The sequence below is a fragment of the Bufo bufo genome, chromosome 3 (assembly GCF_905171765.1).
Source record: "Bufo bufo chromosome 3, aBufBuf1.1, whole genome shotgun sequence".
Classification (NCBI taxonomy): Eukaryota; Metazoa; Chordata; class Amphibia; order Anura; family Bufonidae; genus Bufo; species Bufo bufo.
Genome location: NC_053391.1, coordinates 247,173,629 through 247,192,060, shown reverse-complemented (window position 1 = coordinate 247,192,060; position 18,432 = coordinate 247,173,629). Strand labels below are relative to the sequence as shown.

The following is an 18,432-nucleotide window of genomic DNA, read 5'->3' as shown; positions in this document are numbered from 1 at the left end:
ATTGTGTGGATAGAACTGTTGTCCCCTAGTGAGGAGAAATGATTGCACTGCCCTCATACCTAGTTCATGGGGTATTGAGGAATAGAGGGCCTCAACGTCAATTGAGGCTAGTGATGTATCCGCCTCTAGACTGATTCCCTCTAAACGACCAAGAAGGTCACTCGTATCCCTCAGGTATGAGGGCAGTGCTTTCACAAAAGGCGCCAGGATGTGATCCAAATAGATCCCTAAATTTTGGGTCAGGCTATTTACGCCTGACACGATTGGGCGCCCTTTAACCGGGGTACCCCCCTTATGAACTTTAGGCAAGCTGTAAAATGTGGCTACCGTGGGGTGTTTCTTATAGAGAAAATCAAGTTCATCCCCAGATATCAAATTATCAGTCTTTGCCTGTCGCAATATACCAATTAGATCTTTCTGATAGGCGTCTGTAGGATCACCACCAAGTCTCTCATATGTCTCCTTGTCACACGCCTCTATACACCGCATCATAGGAAGAGGTGCGGTCATGTGAGTTAAAGCCGAACAGCTGAGACATCACATGATGACGGCACCGCATGACGTTGAGGGGGCGTAGAGCAGGGGCGGAGCTACCTGGCCTTTTTAAACAACCCGCGAACGTGGCTTTATTGCCACTGCTACACGCGGGACGCCAAGGAGCACCTTCCACCTAGCGATATCTGGGAACAGTTGTCATTTAGAACTGGACAGATAAGTGTACCACGCTGACATACTTATTTACCACAGTGATTCAGTATGGTTATGCATTTAGCACTGTACAGATCGCCAACTTATGCTGGGGGCTACAACTAGCATGGATCTGTTACACTGCAAACGAAATTGACACTTTGACCCATTGTGATTTATATGTAACCTTATACGTTGTGTTTTCACTATACTTGGATTTAAGTCACAGCAGTCTATGTATCCTTATAACCGCTGTGATTAAGTGACACATGATCGCTCTTGACTCACTATCCGGATTGTGATATATAACCGGATGGTGGTTGATATATAGTCAGGGTCTACACAGGACTCAAGACTATGAACTAGATACCATCCTGTGTCACGTGTTTTGGTTGGAAGAGGTATCCTTACACCAGGGAGCCTCTTATATATAATTTTGTCCCCTGATGAATCAGACATCACTGAGGAAACGCGTCGGGACACTGTATCTTTCTGATTATTACATCTGTATGTGGTTGATATAGACCAGGTTTTGCGACCCCTTACAACGGTATTGCCATTCTACCTGGACTCTAATCACTACGTCCCTTTTGCCAACTTTTGTGCCCATACCCGATAGAGAATTCATTCATCACAGGACCATCTATTCTGTCTATCGGGCCAAGCTGGGCAGTCCATCTTTAGGGAGGGCGAATGCAGGTATTTTGGATTAGATAGTGGTGTGATTTAGATAGAATAGGGACATATAGGGTATGGTCCCAGCAGTGTGTCGCTCTGTCTTGGTACTTACGTACCCTTCACCCTATCTGTTCCTTACGCTATCCCTGTTTATGGTTCCTTCCCGTCTCCGTCCATTTTTTCAGGAGACTAGTGTAACCAGTGGTTACAGGTACATTCTTTTCTTGAGTGTTTATACTTAAGGGCCTATCTTTTTATGATTGACATAAATTAAATGTTAAGTTTTAAATCAAATGAAATAAGCTACCCATAACCTGTTAATTTGTTCCAGTGCGGGGCTTGGCTGTAATTCACACTGCGGATGACACACACGGCATCCGCTCGTGTAAAACAGCCCTGAGAATCACACTTCACTTATTTCGTCAGTTACGTGGCCAAAACTGACCAAATAACTAAAGTGTGAACTCAGCCTTACAGGTCAATATTAGTGTCAGGTATAAAGAATCGTGCAGTGGCCCAAGATTCTACTATAGAGTGAAGAAGAGCACTCCTTTTACACCATTGTCAGCTGATTCAACATAGATTTCTACAGAACCTGTCCTGTTACACACTGAAACAAGTAGTGCTCCCATGATCAAGTGGAGATGGTGGCAACAGCATGAAGAGTCAACACAGTGGCCCAGTGACACAGTGGTGAGGTGGCGACAGCATGAGGAGTCAACACAGTGGCCCAGTCACAGAGTGGTGAGGTTGGGAACCACATGAGGAGTCAACACAGTGGCCTAGTCACATAGTGGTGAGGTTGAGAATCACATGAGGAGTCAACACAGTGCCCAGTCATATAGTGGTGAGGGTGAGAATCGCATGAGGAATCAACACAGTGGCACAGTGACACAGTGGTGAGGTGGCGACAGCATGAGGAGTCAACACAGTGGCCCAGTGACACAGTGGTGAGGTGGCGACAGCATGAGGAGTCAACACAGTGGCCCAGTCACATAGTGGTGAGGTTGGGAACCACATGAGGAGTCAACACAGTGGCTCAGTCACATAGTGGTGAGGTTGGGAATCACATGAGGAGTCAACACAGTGGCCAAGTCATATAGTGGTGAGGGTGAGAATCGCATGAGGAATCAACACAGTGGCCCAGTCACAGAGTGGTGAGGGTGGGAATCACATGATTCATCAACACAGTGGCCCAATCAGAGTGGTGAGGGTGGGAATCGCATGAGTCATCAACACAGTGGCCCAGTCACAGAGTGGTGAGGGTGGGAATCACATGATTCATCAACACAGTGGCCCAATCAGAGTGGTGAGGGTGGGAATAGCATGAGTCATCAACACAGTGGCCCAGTCACAGAGTGGTGAGGGTGGGGATCGTATTAGGAATTGAATGAATCAACGCAGTGGCCCAATCACACAGTTGTGAGGGTGGGAATCATATGAGGAATTGAATGAGTCATCAACACAGTGGCACAATAGACATACATATTTAAAATAAATACACCCCAAAACTGGTTGTATGAGGCCGTAAATTCACCCCAGAAGCAAGGATGAATGAACGTACTTATTAAAAATAAATACACCCTGGTTGTATCCGGCAGCAAATTCACCCCAGAAGAAAGAAATAATGGACATAGTTATATATCAACTAAATACATCCCAAAACTGTTTGTATCAGACAGCACTTTCAACGCAATAACAGAAGCTAAGCTTACTGGAATTACTGATGTTTTAAAGAATGCAAACAACCTAAAATCTGTAGTAATAGATCACTTTTAGTAACCCCAATTAGTGCAGCAAGATGTAATAAAATAGCTCCTATTACCCAGGCTTCACACTCTCCTTATTAGTCCCTGCTCTCTCCGTACGGTGTGGCCTCCCTATAATATCCCTACACTATCAATAATCTTTCCCTGAACTGCTCAATAGCTTTTTTTCTGCTGATTGGCTGTCTGCATGGCATTGTGGGTGATCCCTCGTTCCCAAGCTTCTTACTTCCCCCTCTATCATGTGCAGCAGCCATTTTAGAAAAAATTAGATTCGTTACCACAAAGGTAATCTGACTTCGGGATCAATCGAATTTTTTCTGAAATGCAGATCAAGATAGAGATATATTAAAAGTTTTGATTGGTGGGGTCTAAGCACTGAGACCTCTACCAATTGCATGAACAAGGAGAAAGAGCAAGGACGCAAGTGAGACGGGAACATAGACTTCTATCTCCTAGGGATCAGAGGCGGTCTAAGCACTCAGACACCCACTAATCAAAACTTTTTATATGTCTCTATGACATTTCAAAAGTTTTTTGAAAACTCAGTGACCCTTTAAGCATTTTGTGCATGCTACTGTCACTGCAAGTCCAGTGATGGTACACATATTCCTCTTATGAAGACTAAAAAGCAGGGACAGGACGACATGAGGTGAATATTAAAAAATACACATTTATTTGTACAAACATAAACACTGTATTCAGCAATCAGCAACTATTTTTGGCAACTTTTTGCATTATGTTCCAAATCCAGAATTGACATCGTAGTAAAGTATATTTCTTTCACATGCGCTAAAATACAAATAAATTCAATCAAATTTTGTTATATAATCAGTTTGGTATTCTGCTGGAAATTTTTGGGTGGAATTATTGGACAAAAAATTAAATTCATGTCTTTACTCATTTACACACAAAAACACTATATAGATATACTGTACTATAAGTTGTGCGTCAGTTTAAATCAAAGTGGTTTCACATTTTGTACAACCTCTAAAAACTAAGTAGGCTTAACTCCATAAAATTTTCTTGTTTTTTCAGTTTGCCAGTTTTTTTTGTATAATAGTGCCTTCACACGCAGCAGATTTTGTTGCAGCAATTTCTGCGACTGAAAATCAGTTCCATTTAACTGAATGGGGTTGTTTTGGCAGCAAGCCTCATTGAGATGAAAGGAACTAATTTTAAAACACAGAAAATTTTTACAACAAAATCTGCCACATGTGAAGGCAACCCAAACCAAAATAACTGCCATGAAAAAAACTTAAGTGAAGAAAGCCTTGGGTTTTCTGCACTTAAGTTTTTTTCATGACAGTTAGGCCTCCTGCACACGAACGTGTGCTCCCCGTGGCCGTATTACGGACCGCATTTGCGGATCCGCAATACACGGGCACTATTCCGTGGGCATTCCGCATCACGGATGCGCACCCATTCACTTCAATGGGTCTGCAAATCCGGAACGGAAGCACGGAACGGAACCCTACGGAAGCACTACGGAGTGCTTCCGTGGGGTTTTGTCCCGTACTTCCGTTCCGCAAAAAGATAGAACATGTCCTATCTTTTTGCGGAACCGGAGGATCACGGACCCATTAAAGTGAATGGGCCCGCGATCCGCTGCGGCTGCCCCATGGTCGGTGTTTGTGCAGCACGGCCACGGGGCGCACACGTTCGTGTGCAGGAGGCCTTATTTTGGTTTGTGAAAAACGCTTTGTTTTTTTGTCAAAATTATCTGAATTTTTCTTTCCTACAGAGTAGTCTTGAAAAGAGAATGTTGCATTAAAAAAAAACTGTATATACCCCCAAAAACACACCAAAAGTAAGAAAAAAGCTACAGAAAAAGCCACACTATTGGTAGAGCGCTTTATATCTCCCAATTGCCTTACAGCAAACGTAGCCTTTGCATTTTTGGGTGGAAAAAATACAACAAGGAAAACTCAGCAAAATGCCACTGAAAGTGGTCTGTTTCCTAAAAATGCTACATGGGTGGTTACACACACTGGCTCAGATTTATTAATGCATCTTAGCCAAACTCTGTATAAAAAAATGGGTGCACGTTGACCCAATTTGGCACATCTAGTGTTTGAACACTTTTTCCCAACACACATGACATGGGGTGGGGCTTTATGGAAAAGAAGTGGGCTTAAGATGTGCTTTTTCTGCACCACAATTCTGGTTAAAAAAAGCTGTATGAGAGTAAGTCAACCAATAGTTGGTATAGAGTCAGAGAAAAGTGTCTATCCCTGAAACAGATTTATCATCCAGCCTGGCACAGGTCTAGACATCTGTCTTAGGCCAGTTTCACACTGGAGTCTATCTTTTCCAGCAGGCTGTTCCGTACACTGTAGTACGAAAAGATAAATGCCAGTGTGAAACTGGCATAAGCTTATCCCATATTTACAGTCTGTTCAAACTGCAGGTTTTATCATGGAATTTTGCTGCAGACACCCACGCCGAAGTTCTGCCAAAAACCTGCCAGCGGCCCTGTCCTTTCTGCCTCCCATACATCCAGGGCCGGAGCAAGGATTTTTGCCGCCCTAGGCAAGATAAAAATTGCCGCCTTCCCCCCTTCCTTATCAGATGATCTGCCCATATCTTGACATCACATATGTTCCACCCCTTTCTCAGCATTTTAATTAAAAGTACTGCTATGTTTCCCTTAGGGTTAATCCAGCTTCTTGTAGCTGTCTCCCTGACAGCCGCTAGAGGTGCTTCCGCGATTCTCACTGTGAAAATTACAGTGGGAAGACGCGGAACATAGTTTTGAATGCGTGTGCATTCGCAGCTGAGAGGAGGATCGGGGAGAAGAGTTCCCAGTGACGGCGCTGGAGAAAGGTAAGTGGCTGAAGGGGTTTTAACCCCTTCAGCCCAGTGGGAGGGGGACATGAGGGTGCCCCACTCCTAACTACTATATAGCGCCAGGAAAATGAGTTTGTTTTCCTGGCACTATAGTGCTCCTTTACCACCAGTACTGCACAGTGTCTTTTCTCTGCAGGAACAGGCTATAGACACCAGTACCACTACATTAAACTGTACTGGTTATGGGACTATAGTGTCCTTTTAGGCTCCATTCACACGTCCGCAATTTCGTTCTGCATTTTGCGGAACGGAATTGCGGACCCAATTATTCCTATGGGGCAGCACGATGTGCTGCCCGGACATGGAATTGCGGATCCGCACTTCCGGGTCCGCACTTCCGTTCCGCAAAAAAATAGAACATGTCCTATTCTTGTCCGCAATTGCCGACAAGAACAGGCATATTCTATTAGTGCCGGCAATGTGTGGTCTGCAAAATGCGGAACGCACATTGCCGCTTTCCGTGTTTTGCGGATCCGCGGCTCCGTGTATCCGCAAAACACATTGCGGATGTGTGAATGGAGCCTTAATGTGAGGTAAATTAGTTTCCAATGTAGTATTAATAACTAAACAATTACATAATAAACATATTGCATTGTCTACTTATCACCAGGACAATAAGATGATCTGGTCTCTGGCTGCAGTCTGGCTCTTGGTCTGGCTCTGGGGACTCCCTTGTCATTCTCTTCTCCCCCCCTCCCTTGTCACTCTCTTCTCCCCCCCCCCCCCCTCTCTTGTCACTCTCTTCTCCCCCCTCCCTCCCTTGTCACTCTCTTCTCCCCCCTCCCTCTCTTGTCACTTTCTTCTCCCCCCTCCCTCCCTTGTCACTCTCTTCTCCCCCCTCCCTCCCTTGTCACTCTCTTCTCCCCCCTCCCTTGTCACTCTCTTCCCCCCCCCTCCCTTGTCACTCTCATTTACTCCCCCCTCCCTTTTCACTCTCATTTACTCCCCCCCTCCCTTTTCACTCTCATTTAATCCCCCCCTCCCTTGTCACTCTCATTTACTCCCCCCCTCCCTTGTCACTCTCATTTACTCCCCTCTCCATTGTCACTCTCCCCCCCTCCCTTGTCACTCTCATTTACTCCCCCCCCCCCCCCTTGTCACTCTCATTTACTCCCCCCCCCCCCCTTGTCACTCTCATTCCCCCCACCTCTAATGTAGCGTGGCCGAGCTCTGTTCGGTCCGCGGTACAGCAGCATTTGTTTCCTGTACCCGGCCGGACTGACAGGAAGTGCACACTAAGTGAGCACTTCCTGTCAGTCAGGCCGGGTACAGGAAACAAAAGCTCCTGTACCGCGGACCGAACAGAGCTCGGCCACGCTACATTAGAGGCGCTTCCCTCCTGTGACTGTGAGTCCTTTTCTTCAGGCTGCGCCCAGGCGGTGCACAATCATAGACGCACCAGCCCGGGCAGTGCGGCAGCCGCCCGGTGTGGGGGAGGGCCCGCCGCCGTACTTAAAAAAAAAAAACTTGCAGCAAAGCTTTTTTTTTTTAAACCGCACGGTGGCGCCGGCCCTGCATACATCTCAATAGGAGTTGGCGCTAAGAATCACAGAGCGGAAGTTTATAGTTGCGGCCGTGCTGAGAAGGGACATATGAATTCTTTGTGCAGCCGCGTCTGTAAGCCGCTGAAAAGGGACATGTCCATTCTAGGCGTGGTAACAGCTATAAACCGCTGCTCAGCGATCCTAAGCGCTGCCTCCTATTGGGATGTGTGGAAGGCAGAAAATACGTGCCTGCGTGGTTTTGGTGGAATTTCGGTGAAGTTGTTTTCACCAAAATTGTGTCGTAAAGCTCGCCATGTGAACGGACTCTAAGGCCCCTTTCACACTGGTGAGAATTCCGCTCGGGTGCAATGCGTGAGGTGAACACACTGAATCCAGACCCATTCACTTCAAAGGGGCTGTGCAGATGAGCAGTGATTTTCACGCATCACTTGTGCGTTGCGTGAAAATCGCAGCATATTCTATATGCAGCGTTTTTCATGCAACATAGGCCCCATAGAAATAAATGGGGCTCTGTGAAAATCGCAAGCATCCACAAGCAAGTGCGGATGCGGTGCAATTTTCATGCATGGTTGTAGGGATGAGCAACCCTGGACCCCATTAAAGTCTATTCACTGAATTATTTTCCCTTATAACTAATAATATTCTTATAAGGGAAAATAATAGCATTCTCAATACAGAATGCTTAGTAAAATGTGCCTTGAGGGGTTAAAAAAAAATAATAATTAACTCACCACTTGATCGCACAGCCGGCATTGTTTTCTTTCTTCTTTTTTCAGGACCTGCAAAAGGACCTTTGATGACGTAATCGCGTTTACCACGTGGTGAGCGCAGTGACATCAGCGCAGGTCCTGCTGAATGAAGATAGAAGATCCTTCTATCTTCATTCAGCAGGACCTGCGCTGACGTCACCACGCTCACCACGTGGTGAGCGCGATTACGTCATCAAAGGTCCTTTTGCCGATCCTGAAAGAAGAAGAAAGAAGACGATGCCGACTGCGCGATCAAGTGGATGAGGTGAGTTATGTTTTTATTATTTTTTAACCCTCAATTGACATTATACTTAGCATTCTGTATTAAAGAATGCTATTATTTTCCATTATAACCATGTGAAGTGAAGAAGTCCGGGTTCGGGTCTGGGTACCACATTCAGTTTTTTCTCCCGCGCGTGCAAAACCCATTGCACTCGCGCGGGAAAAACTGAACATCAGAACGCAATCGCAGACAAAGCTGACTGCAATTGCGTGCCTACTCGCGTGGGTTTCCCGCAATGCACCCTGAACGCATCCGGCCCTCACCAGCGACGCCCGTGTGAAGGGGGCCTAAGGATTAGTAAATCTGGACCAGTGTGTTTTTTTGGGGGAAAACAGCACTGGAGTTTTTGATTCAGGTTTTTGACCTACAGCCAGAAGTAGGGTCACAAGAAAGGATACATTTTCTCCTTTACATTTCCCATTCCTTTTTAAATCAACATCTGTTTTTTGTTTTGGGGGGGGGGGGGGGAAACAAAATCAAAACATTTTTCCATAAAACGCTGTGTTTGAAACCATTTTTATGGTCCCAAGCACACTACTATAAATAGCAGGGCCCAACCTGTCTGTGCTATATGGTACAAGCAGCTCGGAAGGGAGGTAAGTTTGTCCTGACTGATCAGCCATATTTGCCATATCCACATCTAGGGCTCCAGGACACTATTTACATACATAACAAATTTTGAACCACCTCCCAGTCTTACAGACGTGTAATAGTGGCGTTTTTCTGAAAAGAATTACAGTAAGTTAAAAGTTACTGTATGTATTGGAGGTGTGCCTAGTTAGCAGGGGTTGTACAAATGTCACAACCCCTTTACATTTAAAAGAGAATTACAACTTTATTCTTAAATTAGCTATTTTTGTTGCATTATTCAAGTTTTTCCTGGGTTTTATTTTCAGTGCAGGAACTATGTAATTTTCACTATCACTTCTTGGACCACAGCTGACCACTATGCAGTTTATAATCCAAAACAGTTTTTGAAGGCTTATGGCAACTTGTAAGTGTGCACTACTCAGATTCAGAGTGAGTTAAATCCTTGTCCTCTTCCACTGGCATACTGTAGGAAGGCTTTCATGATCTAGTCAATATACTAGAAGAGGAGGACATTACTCTTGTGCATGGAATCAAGTTTTGAATTAAAGGTATTTATGTCATATATATATCTAAGTGAAATTTTGCATTATATCACACTTTTAAAGAGATTGTCAAGAGCAGGGAAAGTTATGCTAGAGGTCATGTTTTTGGAGATGGATCAGTATTAATATAGTCTTTGCCCACAGCTGTCAAATCCCATGGTTGTTCTAAGAACTCAGATGTTTCCTCTGCAATCTGCCCTGGAATTCGGAAGTCTACAGCTGGTTGATCCCCTTTAGGGGTGATATGAACAACTGCCCTAGTGTCTGGTGGGCAGCCAGTACCCTGCAAAAACTGCAAGAAATTTTCTTCAATAGAGCCTTCCCGACTTGGCAATCGAAGTTCGTCCTCCCCAGTACCACCCCGTTTTAAGAAACATCCAACCCACCTTCCCAGTTCTTCACGAATTTGACGATTTAGGCAACCATAAAATATTGGATTAGAGGCAAAGCAAAGAAACCCCATCCATGTGACAATCCATTCCATTCGTGATCCAGGGGGTGGAGGTGGAGACCGCAGTGCAGCATATAAATGGAAGCCAAAATAAGGTAACCAACATAATAGAAACTGACCCCCTACTGCAGCTAATACAGCTGCTGCCTTCCCACCACTTCCAGAACCACCACCTGTCACTTGTTGCTGAGGAGTTCCACGTGTGGCTCCTGAGCCTGTTACCATGGTGGAACGGCTGCTGAGAGATTCTGAGCGCCTGCGCTGAGGTGAAGTGTCCATCCAAGTGGGCAGAGGCCCTTGATGGAGAGCAGCTACCCGTGCCACCTTGAACATGCTGCAGTACACAACAATGATGATGATGAGAGGCAGTAAGAAATAAAAGGAGGAATAGAAGAGAAGAAATCCTGCTCGGAAGACACTGTTGCCACCTGCCTGTAAACTGCAATGTCCAGGGACAGGAGGGTTCCATCCTAAAACAGGGATAAGGGATGTGAGAACAGCTTTAATCCAGACTCCAGCTAGTACCCAACTGACTAGTCCCATGGTCATCTTGACCTGGTACCTCATGGGATGTACCACATAGTAATATCTCTCAATATTTATAGCAGAGATTGATAGTATGCCAGTGCTGGTAAGACAGACACTCAAGAACAAGTATGCACGACAAGCCATTTGTCCTAATCCCTGGATTTCATACAGGGATGGGCCTCCACTTCCAGACAACATGGCCAAGGGCATAAGTGTAAGTGCAGCCAAGAGATCCACCACACACAAGTGGAAGACCAGAACAAACTTCCTGAGGGATGGAGTCTTCATGATGACCCCCATGACAGCCACATTCCCAGCTACTGCCAGTAGGTCCATAAGAAGCATTATGAAAAGGGCCCCATAATGGGGATTTGCTGTAGTAGGGCTCCCTGAAGCATTGAGTGAAACATTCCATGTGAGAGAGGGAAGGGAGGTATCCATGAGGATGATTTGGATAAAAGGTCACCATCACTCTCTTTTTCAAGGGACCATCACCCATTATACCCCAAGCAGTGAGGTAAGACCTGAGAGAATCTTTGAAAACTCAGAAAGACCACAAAGAATGAGAAGAAATAAAACACAAACAAAAAATAAAGAAACATAAAAAAGAAAACATGGTAATAAAAAAGTGAAATGTAAAGGGAACTAAGGGAATACAAAGAAAATGTAACTGGGGAAGGGTAAAGGTCAAGGTGAGAGAAATAGGGGAGAAAAAGGAGGTGCCTTCAAGACTTGTTACATTTCGGGTAAATATTTGTCACATACAGATGTTTCTTGTGCAAGTACTATAAATTTTTGCCATGAATTTACATTTTTGCAAAATCATTACTTCGTTTCTGTCGTTCCTGCCGAGTTTTTTTTTTTATTTGGGCCTTTTGGTCTTTGTTGCTGACAGTTAATCCAATGTGAGATTTAGGATAATCTTCATTATATTTCATTATATTTCTTATAGCTGATCATTACACTTCACCGATCTGTATGACAGTGTCCTTTATTTTGCAGGTAATTTTTTCGAGGCATCATTATTTACTCCCTCCAGTTAATTACCTTTTCTTGGAATTCATGTCTTTATGCAAAGAACTAACCCTTTAGGTACTGTCAAAAATAGAGCGCAGCTCCTTACTTGGTAAACGTAGGTGTCATCGAAAATGAATGTCGGGTTTGTAGGGATCTTTAAAATAGAGATTTCTTTTCCTTTAAATCTGAACAGGTTACTCCCTGGCGTTCTGAAAATGTACTGTATATGACCTGAAAATGAGAGATAATAAGGGTTAATAAAAATGTGCTGAGTGTAATAAGAAACCAAATGCAATATATTTTTAGTGAGAAGAAGAATCTGTTGGGCATTATACATGGCGATAAATATATTACATTCTGTTTGTATGGTAATCTATAGTGTTATATATACCGGTGTGTGTGTGTGTGTGTATGTATATATATATATATATATATATATATATAGCGCATAGTCATTACATTGTAAATGTGTGATTATATAAAGAGACAGCAGAATGCAAACATATATCTTTTATATACCACTCCATATCTGTCCAGCCTTTAAGTCATACACCTGCATATAGCCCTATTTACCAGGTTCATCTGAGCCATATGCCTTTTGTATTCACCCTCAATTACATAAATGCAAACCTTGCAATCATATTTGTAGCTATGCCCAGAACCCATCTGATTTCCCCACATACCTGTCTGCAGGAGCCGGATCTGCATCCAGGGAGCAGGAGACCAGAGAAGCAGCTCAGCCCCTAACCATCTAATGCATAGCACTGCAGTGAGGGAGCAGACAGGCTCAGGGTCCTACAGTCACTCAGATTAACACAGCATCACAGTAAGAATATTACAATGGGGGATCCAATCTCCCATGCGTATGACACTAGTTCTTATGGTATCACAATGTACATGTAACATTTCAATCTCATATTAGCTTGTTAGTCTGCATACAGCAAGACAAGTCGTGCATATCAGTCTAAAAAATGAGATGTGCCCTCCTTATATCCTTAAATAAGGCTTGTATTCTAAATCTGAATGGACATACGGATGCAAATCATATCCACAAAACAAAATGCAGACAGCTCGCAGTCCGCGCCCAGATTTTGTGTATTCATAATTTACAGACCGCAACACAGGTATGTCCATGTGCATGAGACCTACAGGTCCTACTTACTGATACAAGGACAGTTTCCAGCTTGTCTTCATCCTGGTGGAACTGGTGTTTCCACCTGCCATTGTACTAGTGTGTACAACCTTTTTCATTGATACGCTGAAATTTTGATGTATTTTTCAGTGATTTTTCTTCTTTTAATGTAGGTACAAATGAGTAAGGACACTTTAGGCAGGTTATGTAAGATTTCCCAAAATATCGACTAATGTGTAATGTTTAAAAGGAAGACCTTCTGACCTAATAGTGTGGTGTGACCAATAGGCTATTAGTCAGCATGGTGCACTAAACATAACCACGGAGACTGGCACCTTATAGCAGATTTATTTAGAATATTAACCACCTCCTTCCTGATAGGCGTCTGAGTGGGTGTTCATTGGTATTTTACACCTTATGTCATAACTGTTTCAATGTGCCCTTGTATCAGTAAGTATGACCCTAGTTATGGTTCCTTTTTTTCACCTCTCACAGCTGTCTAAAGGGAGTCTGTCACCAGTGACATGTAGATGACAGGGGAGCAGGCATACTTGCAGGTTCCATGACCAAGAAATCAGCTCTCTACACTGAACACTTCCCTACCCCTCTGGTGGCTGTAAGGTCCAATTGGGAGACTGCTAGAGCCATCACTCAGAGCAAAGAGAAGAGCCTTGGAAAATGTTCAGAGCAAAGAGCCAAAGAAGATAAATAGTGTTGAGTAAATTGAGCTTCGGATCCAAGATCTGAAGTTGATTCGCTCAAAATGTCATTTGAATGCTGTACAGAGATCTGTCTCCATGCAGCATTCAAAGGTATAAGCTCCAGCAAGGAAAATTCGTTATCACCGAAATCTCGCGAGACTTTGGTGAATAACTTTGGACTTCGATCTTTAAACTTGTAAACCATTTTAAAACTGTCAGAAATATTGAGGGATCAAAACTTCTGACAGATTCCCTTTAAAATTTGCAATTTGATAAATTTGGCACACATCACTTGTAGTATTTTAAATGTATAGTCCTAGCCAAAAGTTTTGAGACTGACACCATGTTTGGTTTTCACGAAGTTTTCTGCTTCAGTGTTTTAGATCTTTTTGTCAGATGTTTCTATGGTATTGTGAGGTACAGATCTAAGCATTTCATAACTTTTATTGATGAAAACATCAAGTCTGTGCAAGGACTTAATATTTCCAGTGCTGATTCTTGAAGCTTTCTGCAATTTCTCCTGGCATGCTGGATATCATCTCCTTTGCCAAATCCTGATTGAAGGCAACCCATTCTTGTCTAATAGTGTTGAGCGTGAATATTCTAATAGCGAATTTTAATCGCGAATATCGGCACTTCGAGAATTTGCGAATATTTAGAATATAGCACTATATATTCGTAAATTCGAATATTCGTTTTTTTTCACAGTACACATGATCCCTCCCTGCTTCTAGCTTGTGTGCCAATGAGAAGGCTGCAAGAGCTTAGCAACTTCCCTAGAAACCAATAGGAAAGTTGCCTACCCCTTACTATATAACACGTCCCCAGCAGCCATTTTGTGCTGTTTCATGCAGTTGTTAGAGAGAGAGGAGTGTGATCTTTGTGCTGTACTGAATTCCTGTGACTTCTGATACCTCATATATATAATCCAGATAGTGTTAGTGTAGGTTAGTGAGTGAATAGTATAGCTGATAGGTTCCAGCGTAGGGTGTTAGGGACATTATACAGGGAGTGCAGAATTATTAGGCAAATGAGTATTTTGACCACATCATCCTCTTTATGCATGTTGTCTTACTCCAAGCTGTATAGGCTCGAAAGCCTACTACCAATTAAGCATATTAGGTGATGTGCATCTCTGTAATGAGAAGGGGTGTGGTCTAATGACATCAACACCCTATATTAGGTGTGCATAATTATTAGGCAACTTCCTTTCCTTTGGCAAAATGGGTCAAAAGAAGGACTTGACAGGCTCAGAAAAGTCAAAAATAGTGAGATATCTTGCAGAGGGATGCAGCACTCTTAAAATTGCAAAGCTTCTGAAGCGTGATCATCGAACAATCAAGCGTTTCATTCAAAATAGTCAACAGGGTCGCAAGAAGCGTGTGGAAAAACCAAGGCGCAAAATAACTGCCCATGAACTGAGAAAAGTCAAGCGTGCAGCTGCCAAGATGCCACTTGCCACCAGTTTGGCCATATTTCAGAGCTGCAACATCACTGGAGTGCCCAAAAGCACAAGGTGTGCAATACTCAGAGACATGGCCAAGGTAAGAAAGGCTGAAAGACGACCACCACTGAACAAGACACACAAGCTGAAACGTCAAGACTGGGCCAAGAAATATCTCAAGACTGATTTTTCTAAGGTTTTATGGACTGATGAAATGAGAGTGAGTCTTGATGGGCCAGATGGATGGGCCCGTGGCTGGATTGGTAAAGGGCAGAGAGCTCCAGTCCGACTCAGACGCCAGCAAGGTGGAGGTGGAGTACTGGTTTGGGCTGGTATCATCAAAGATGAGCTTGTGGGGCCTTTTCGGGTTGAGGATGGAGTCAAGCTCAACTCCCAGTCCTACTGCCAGTTTCTGGAAGACACCTTCTTCAAGCAGTCGACAGGAAGAAGTCTGCATCCTTCAAGAAAAACATGATTTTCATGCAGGACAATGCTCCATCACACGCGTCCAAGTACTCCACAGCGTGGCTGGCAAGAAAGGGTATAAAAGAAGAAAATCTAATGACATGGCCTCCTTGTTCACCTGATCTGAACCCCATTGAGAACCTGTGGTCCATCATCAAATGTGAGATTTACAAGGAGGGAAAACAGTACACCTCTCTGAACAGTGTCTGGGAGGCTGTGGTTGCTGCTGCATGCAATGTTGATGGTGAACAGATCAAAACACTGACAGAATCCATGGATGGCAGGCTTTTGAGTGTCCTTGCAAAGAAAGGTGGCTATATTGGTCACTGATTTGTTTTTGTTTATTTGTATATTTGTGAATGTTGAGATGTTATATTGGTTTCACTGGTAAAAATAAATAATTGAAATGGGAATATATTTGTTTTTTGTTAAGTTGCCTAATAATTATGCACAGTAATAGTCACCTGCACACACAGATATCCCCCTAAAATAGCTAAAAATAAAAACAAACTAAAAACTACTTCCAAAAATATTCAGCTTTGATATTAATGAGTTTTTTGGGTTCATTGAGAACATGGTTGTTGTTCAATAATAAAATGAATCCTCAAAAATACAACTTGCCTAATAATTCTGCACTCCCTGTATAGTTAGCTCATATATATATATATATATATATATATATAAAATCCAGATAGTTAGTGGTAGATAGTCAGTGTAGGTTAGTGAGTAAATAGTGTAGCTGATAGGGTCCAGTGTAGGGTGTTAGGGACATTAGTTAGGTAGCTCATATACAGTTGCAAGAAAAAGTATGTGAACCCTTTGAAATGATATGGATTTCTGCACAAATTGGTCATAAAATGTGATCTGATCTTCATCTAAGTCACAACAATAGACAATGACCGTCTGCTTAAACTAATACACACAAAGAATTAAATGTTACCATGTTTTTATTGAACACACCATATAAACATTCACAGTGCAGGTGGAAAAAGTATGTGAACCCTTGGATTTAATAACTGGTTGAACCTCCTTTGGCAGCAATAACTTCAACCAAACGTTTCCTATAGTTGCAGATCAGAAGTGCACAACGGTCAGGAGTAATTCTTGACCATTCCTCTTTACAGAACTGTTTCAGTTCAGCATTATTCTTGGGATGTCTGGTGTGAATCACTTTCTTGAGGTCATGCCACAGCATCTAAATCGGGTTGAAGTCAGGACTCTGACTGGGCCACTCCAGAAGGCGTATTTTCTTCTGTTTAAGCCATTCTGTTGTTGATTTACTTCTATGCTTTGGGTCGTTGTCCTGTTGCAACACCCATCTTCTGTTGAGCTTCAGCTGGTGGACAGATGGCCTTAAGTTAAATGTCTTGATAAACTTGGTAAATCAATTTTCCTTCGATGATAGCAATCCGTCCAGGCCCTGACGCAGCAAAGCAGCCCCAAACCATGATGCCCCCACCACCATACTTCACAGTTGGGATGAGGTTTTGATGTTGGTGTGCTGTACCTCTTTTTCTCCACACATAGTGTTGCGTGTTTCTTCCAAACATCTCAACTTTGGTTTCATCTGTCCACAGAATATTTTGCCAGTACTGCTGTGGAACATCCAGGTGCTCTTGTGCAAACTGTAAACGTGCAGCAATGTTTTTTTTGGACAGCAGTGGCTTCCTCTGTGGTATCCTCCCATGAAATCCATTCTTGTTTAGTGTTTTACGTATCGTAGATTCGCTAACAGGGATGTTAGCATATGCCAGAGACTTTTGTAAGTCTTTAGCTGACACTCTAGGATTCTTCTTCACCTCATTGAGCAGTCTGCGCTGTGATCTTGCAGTCATCTTTACAGGACAGCCACTCCTAGGGAGAGTAGCAGCAGTGCTGAACTTTCTCCATTTATAGACAATTTGTCTTTCCGTGGACTGATGAACAGCAAGGCTTTTGGAAATACTTTTATAACACTTTCCAGCTTTATGCAAGTCAACAATTCTTAATCGTAGGTCTTCTGAGAGCTCTTTTGTGCGAGCTATCATTCACATCAGGCAATGCTTCTTGTGAAAAGCAAATCCAGAACTGGTGTGTGTTTTTTATAGGGCAGGGCAGCTTTAATCAACACCTCCAATCTCATCTCATTGATTAGACTCCAGTTGGCTGACACCTCACTCCAATTAGCTCTTGGAGATGCCATTAGTCTAGGGGTTCACTTTTTCCACCTGCACTGTGAATGTTTACATGGTGTGTTCAATAAAAACATGGTAACAATTAATTCTTTGTGTGTTATTAGTTTAACCAGACTGTGATTGTCTATTGTTGTGACTTAGATGAAGATCAGATCACATTTTATGACCAATTTGTGCAGAAATCCATATCATTCCAAAGGGTTCACATACTTTTTCTTGCAACTGTAAATAATCCAGATAGTTAGTGTTAGATAGTCAGTGTAGGTTAGTGATGAATAGTGTAGCTGATAGGGTCCAGTGCAGGTTGTAGTGTAGGTTAGATAGAGATATAGTATAGTGTAGGCTTTTGCTGTCTGTTTCGTCTGTTAAAACAAAAAAAAGTTTGTTTCTGTGTTTTACCATTTTAGGATTTCATGTGGGTAGTGATTAGTGTCAGCGTCTTTTGTCTTTGAAAAAAAAAACTAAAAAAAAGTATTTTTCTGTGTTTTAGAGTTAGTGTTTTAGGGATTCGTGTGTGTAGTGATTAGTGTCAGCGTTCTTTGTTTGTGAAAAAAAAATATAGTGTGCGGCAGGAAAATGGATGTGCAATGTGCATGTGAGAGATATTTCTATGCTGTCCATACGTACATTCTACAGACATAGTGCTGTGATGTCACAACAATACTTGGTGCACCAATCAGTAATATCTACTTAGACATGATAAAAGGTGAAGTTATATGTATTGGGGGAAAAAAATTGGATTATAAGTAGCGATTTTCGCAATCACAAATATTTTATAACACTCTATCTGCATATAAAGCAATTGTTCTTACATGCATGTGAAATGTAACCAAATGCACTGGTGTAATGTGAAATTATGTACAGTGATC

General features: G+C 42.9%; 1 protein-coding gene across 1 annotated transcript; it reads right to left on the bottom strand.

The window, feature by feature from the left end:
- Nucleotides 1-9,748: 9,748 nt before the first annotated feature.
- GPR61 (G protein-coupled receptor 61) lies at nt 9,749-11,071 on the bottom strand. Its single transcript, XM_040421868.1, has one exon. It carries the CDS (start codon nt 11,069-11,071, stop codon nt 9,749-9,751), a length of 1,323 nt encoding a protein of 440 aa, XP_040277802.1.
- Nucleotides 11,072-18,432: the final 7,361 nt, after the last annotated feature.

Coding starts and splice junctions, on each gene's coding strand:
- GPR61 (XM_040421868.1), bottom strand. CDS start 11,071: ATGGATACCTCCCTTCCCTCTCTCACATGGAATGTTTCACTCAATGCT.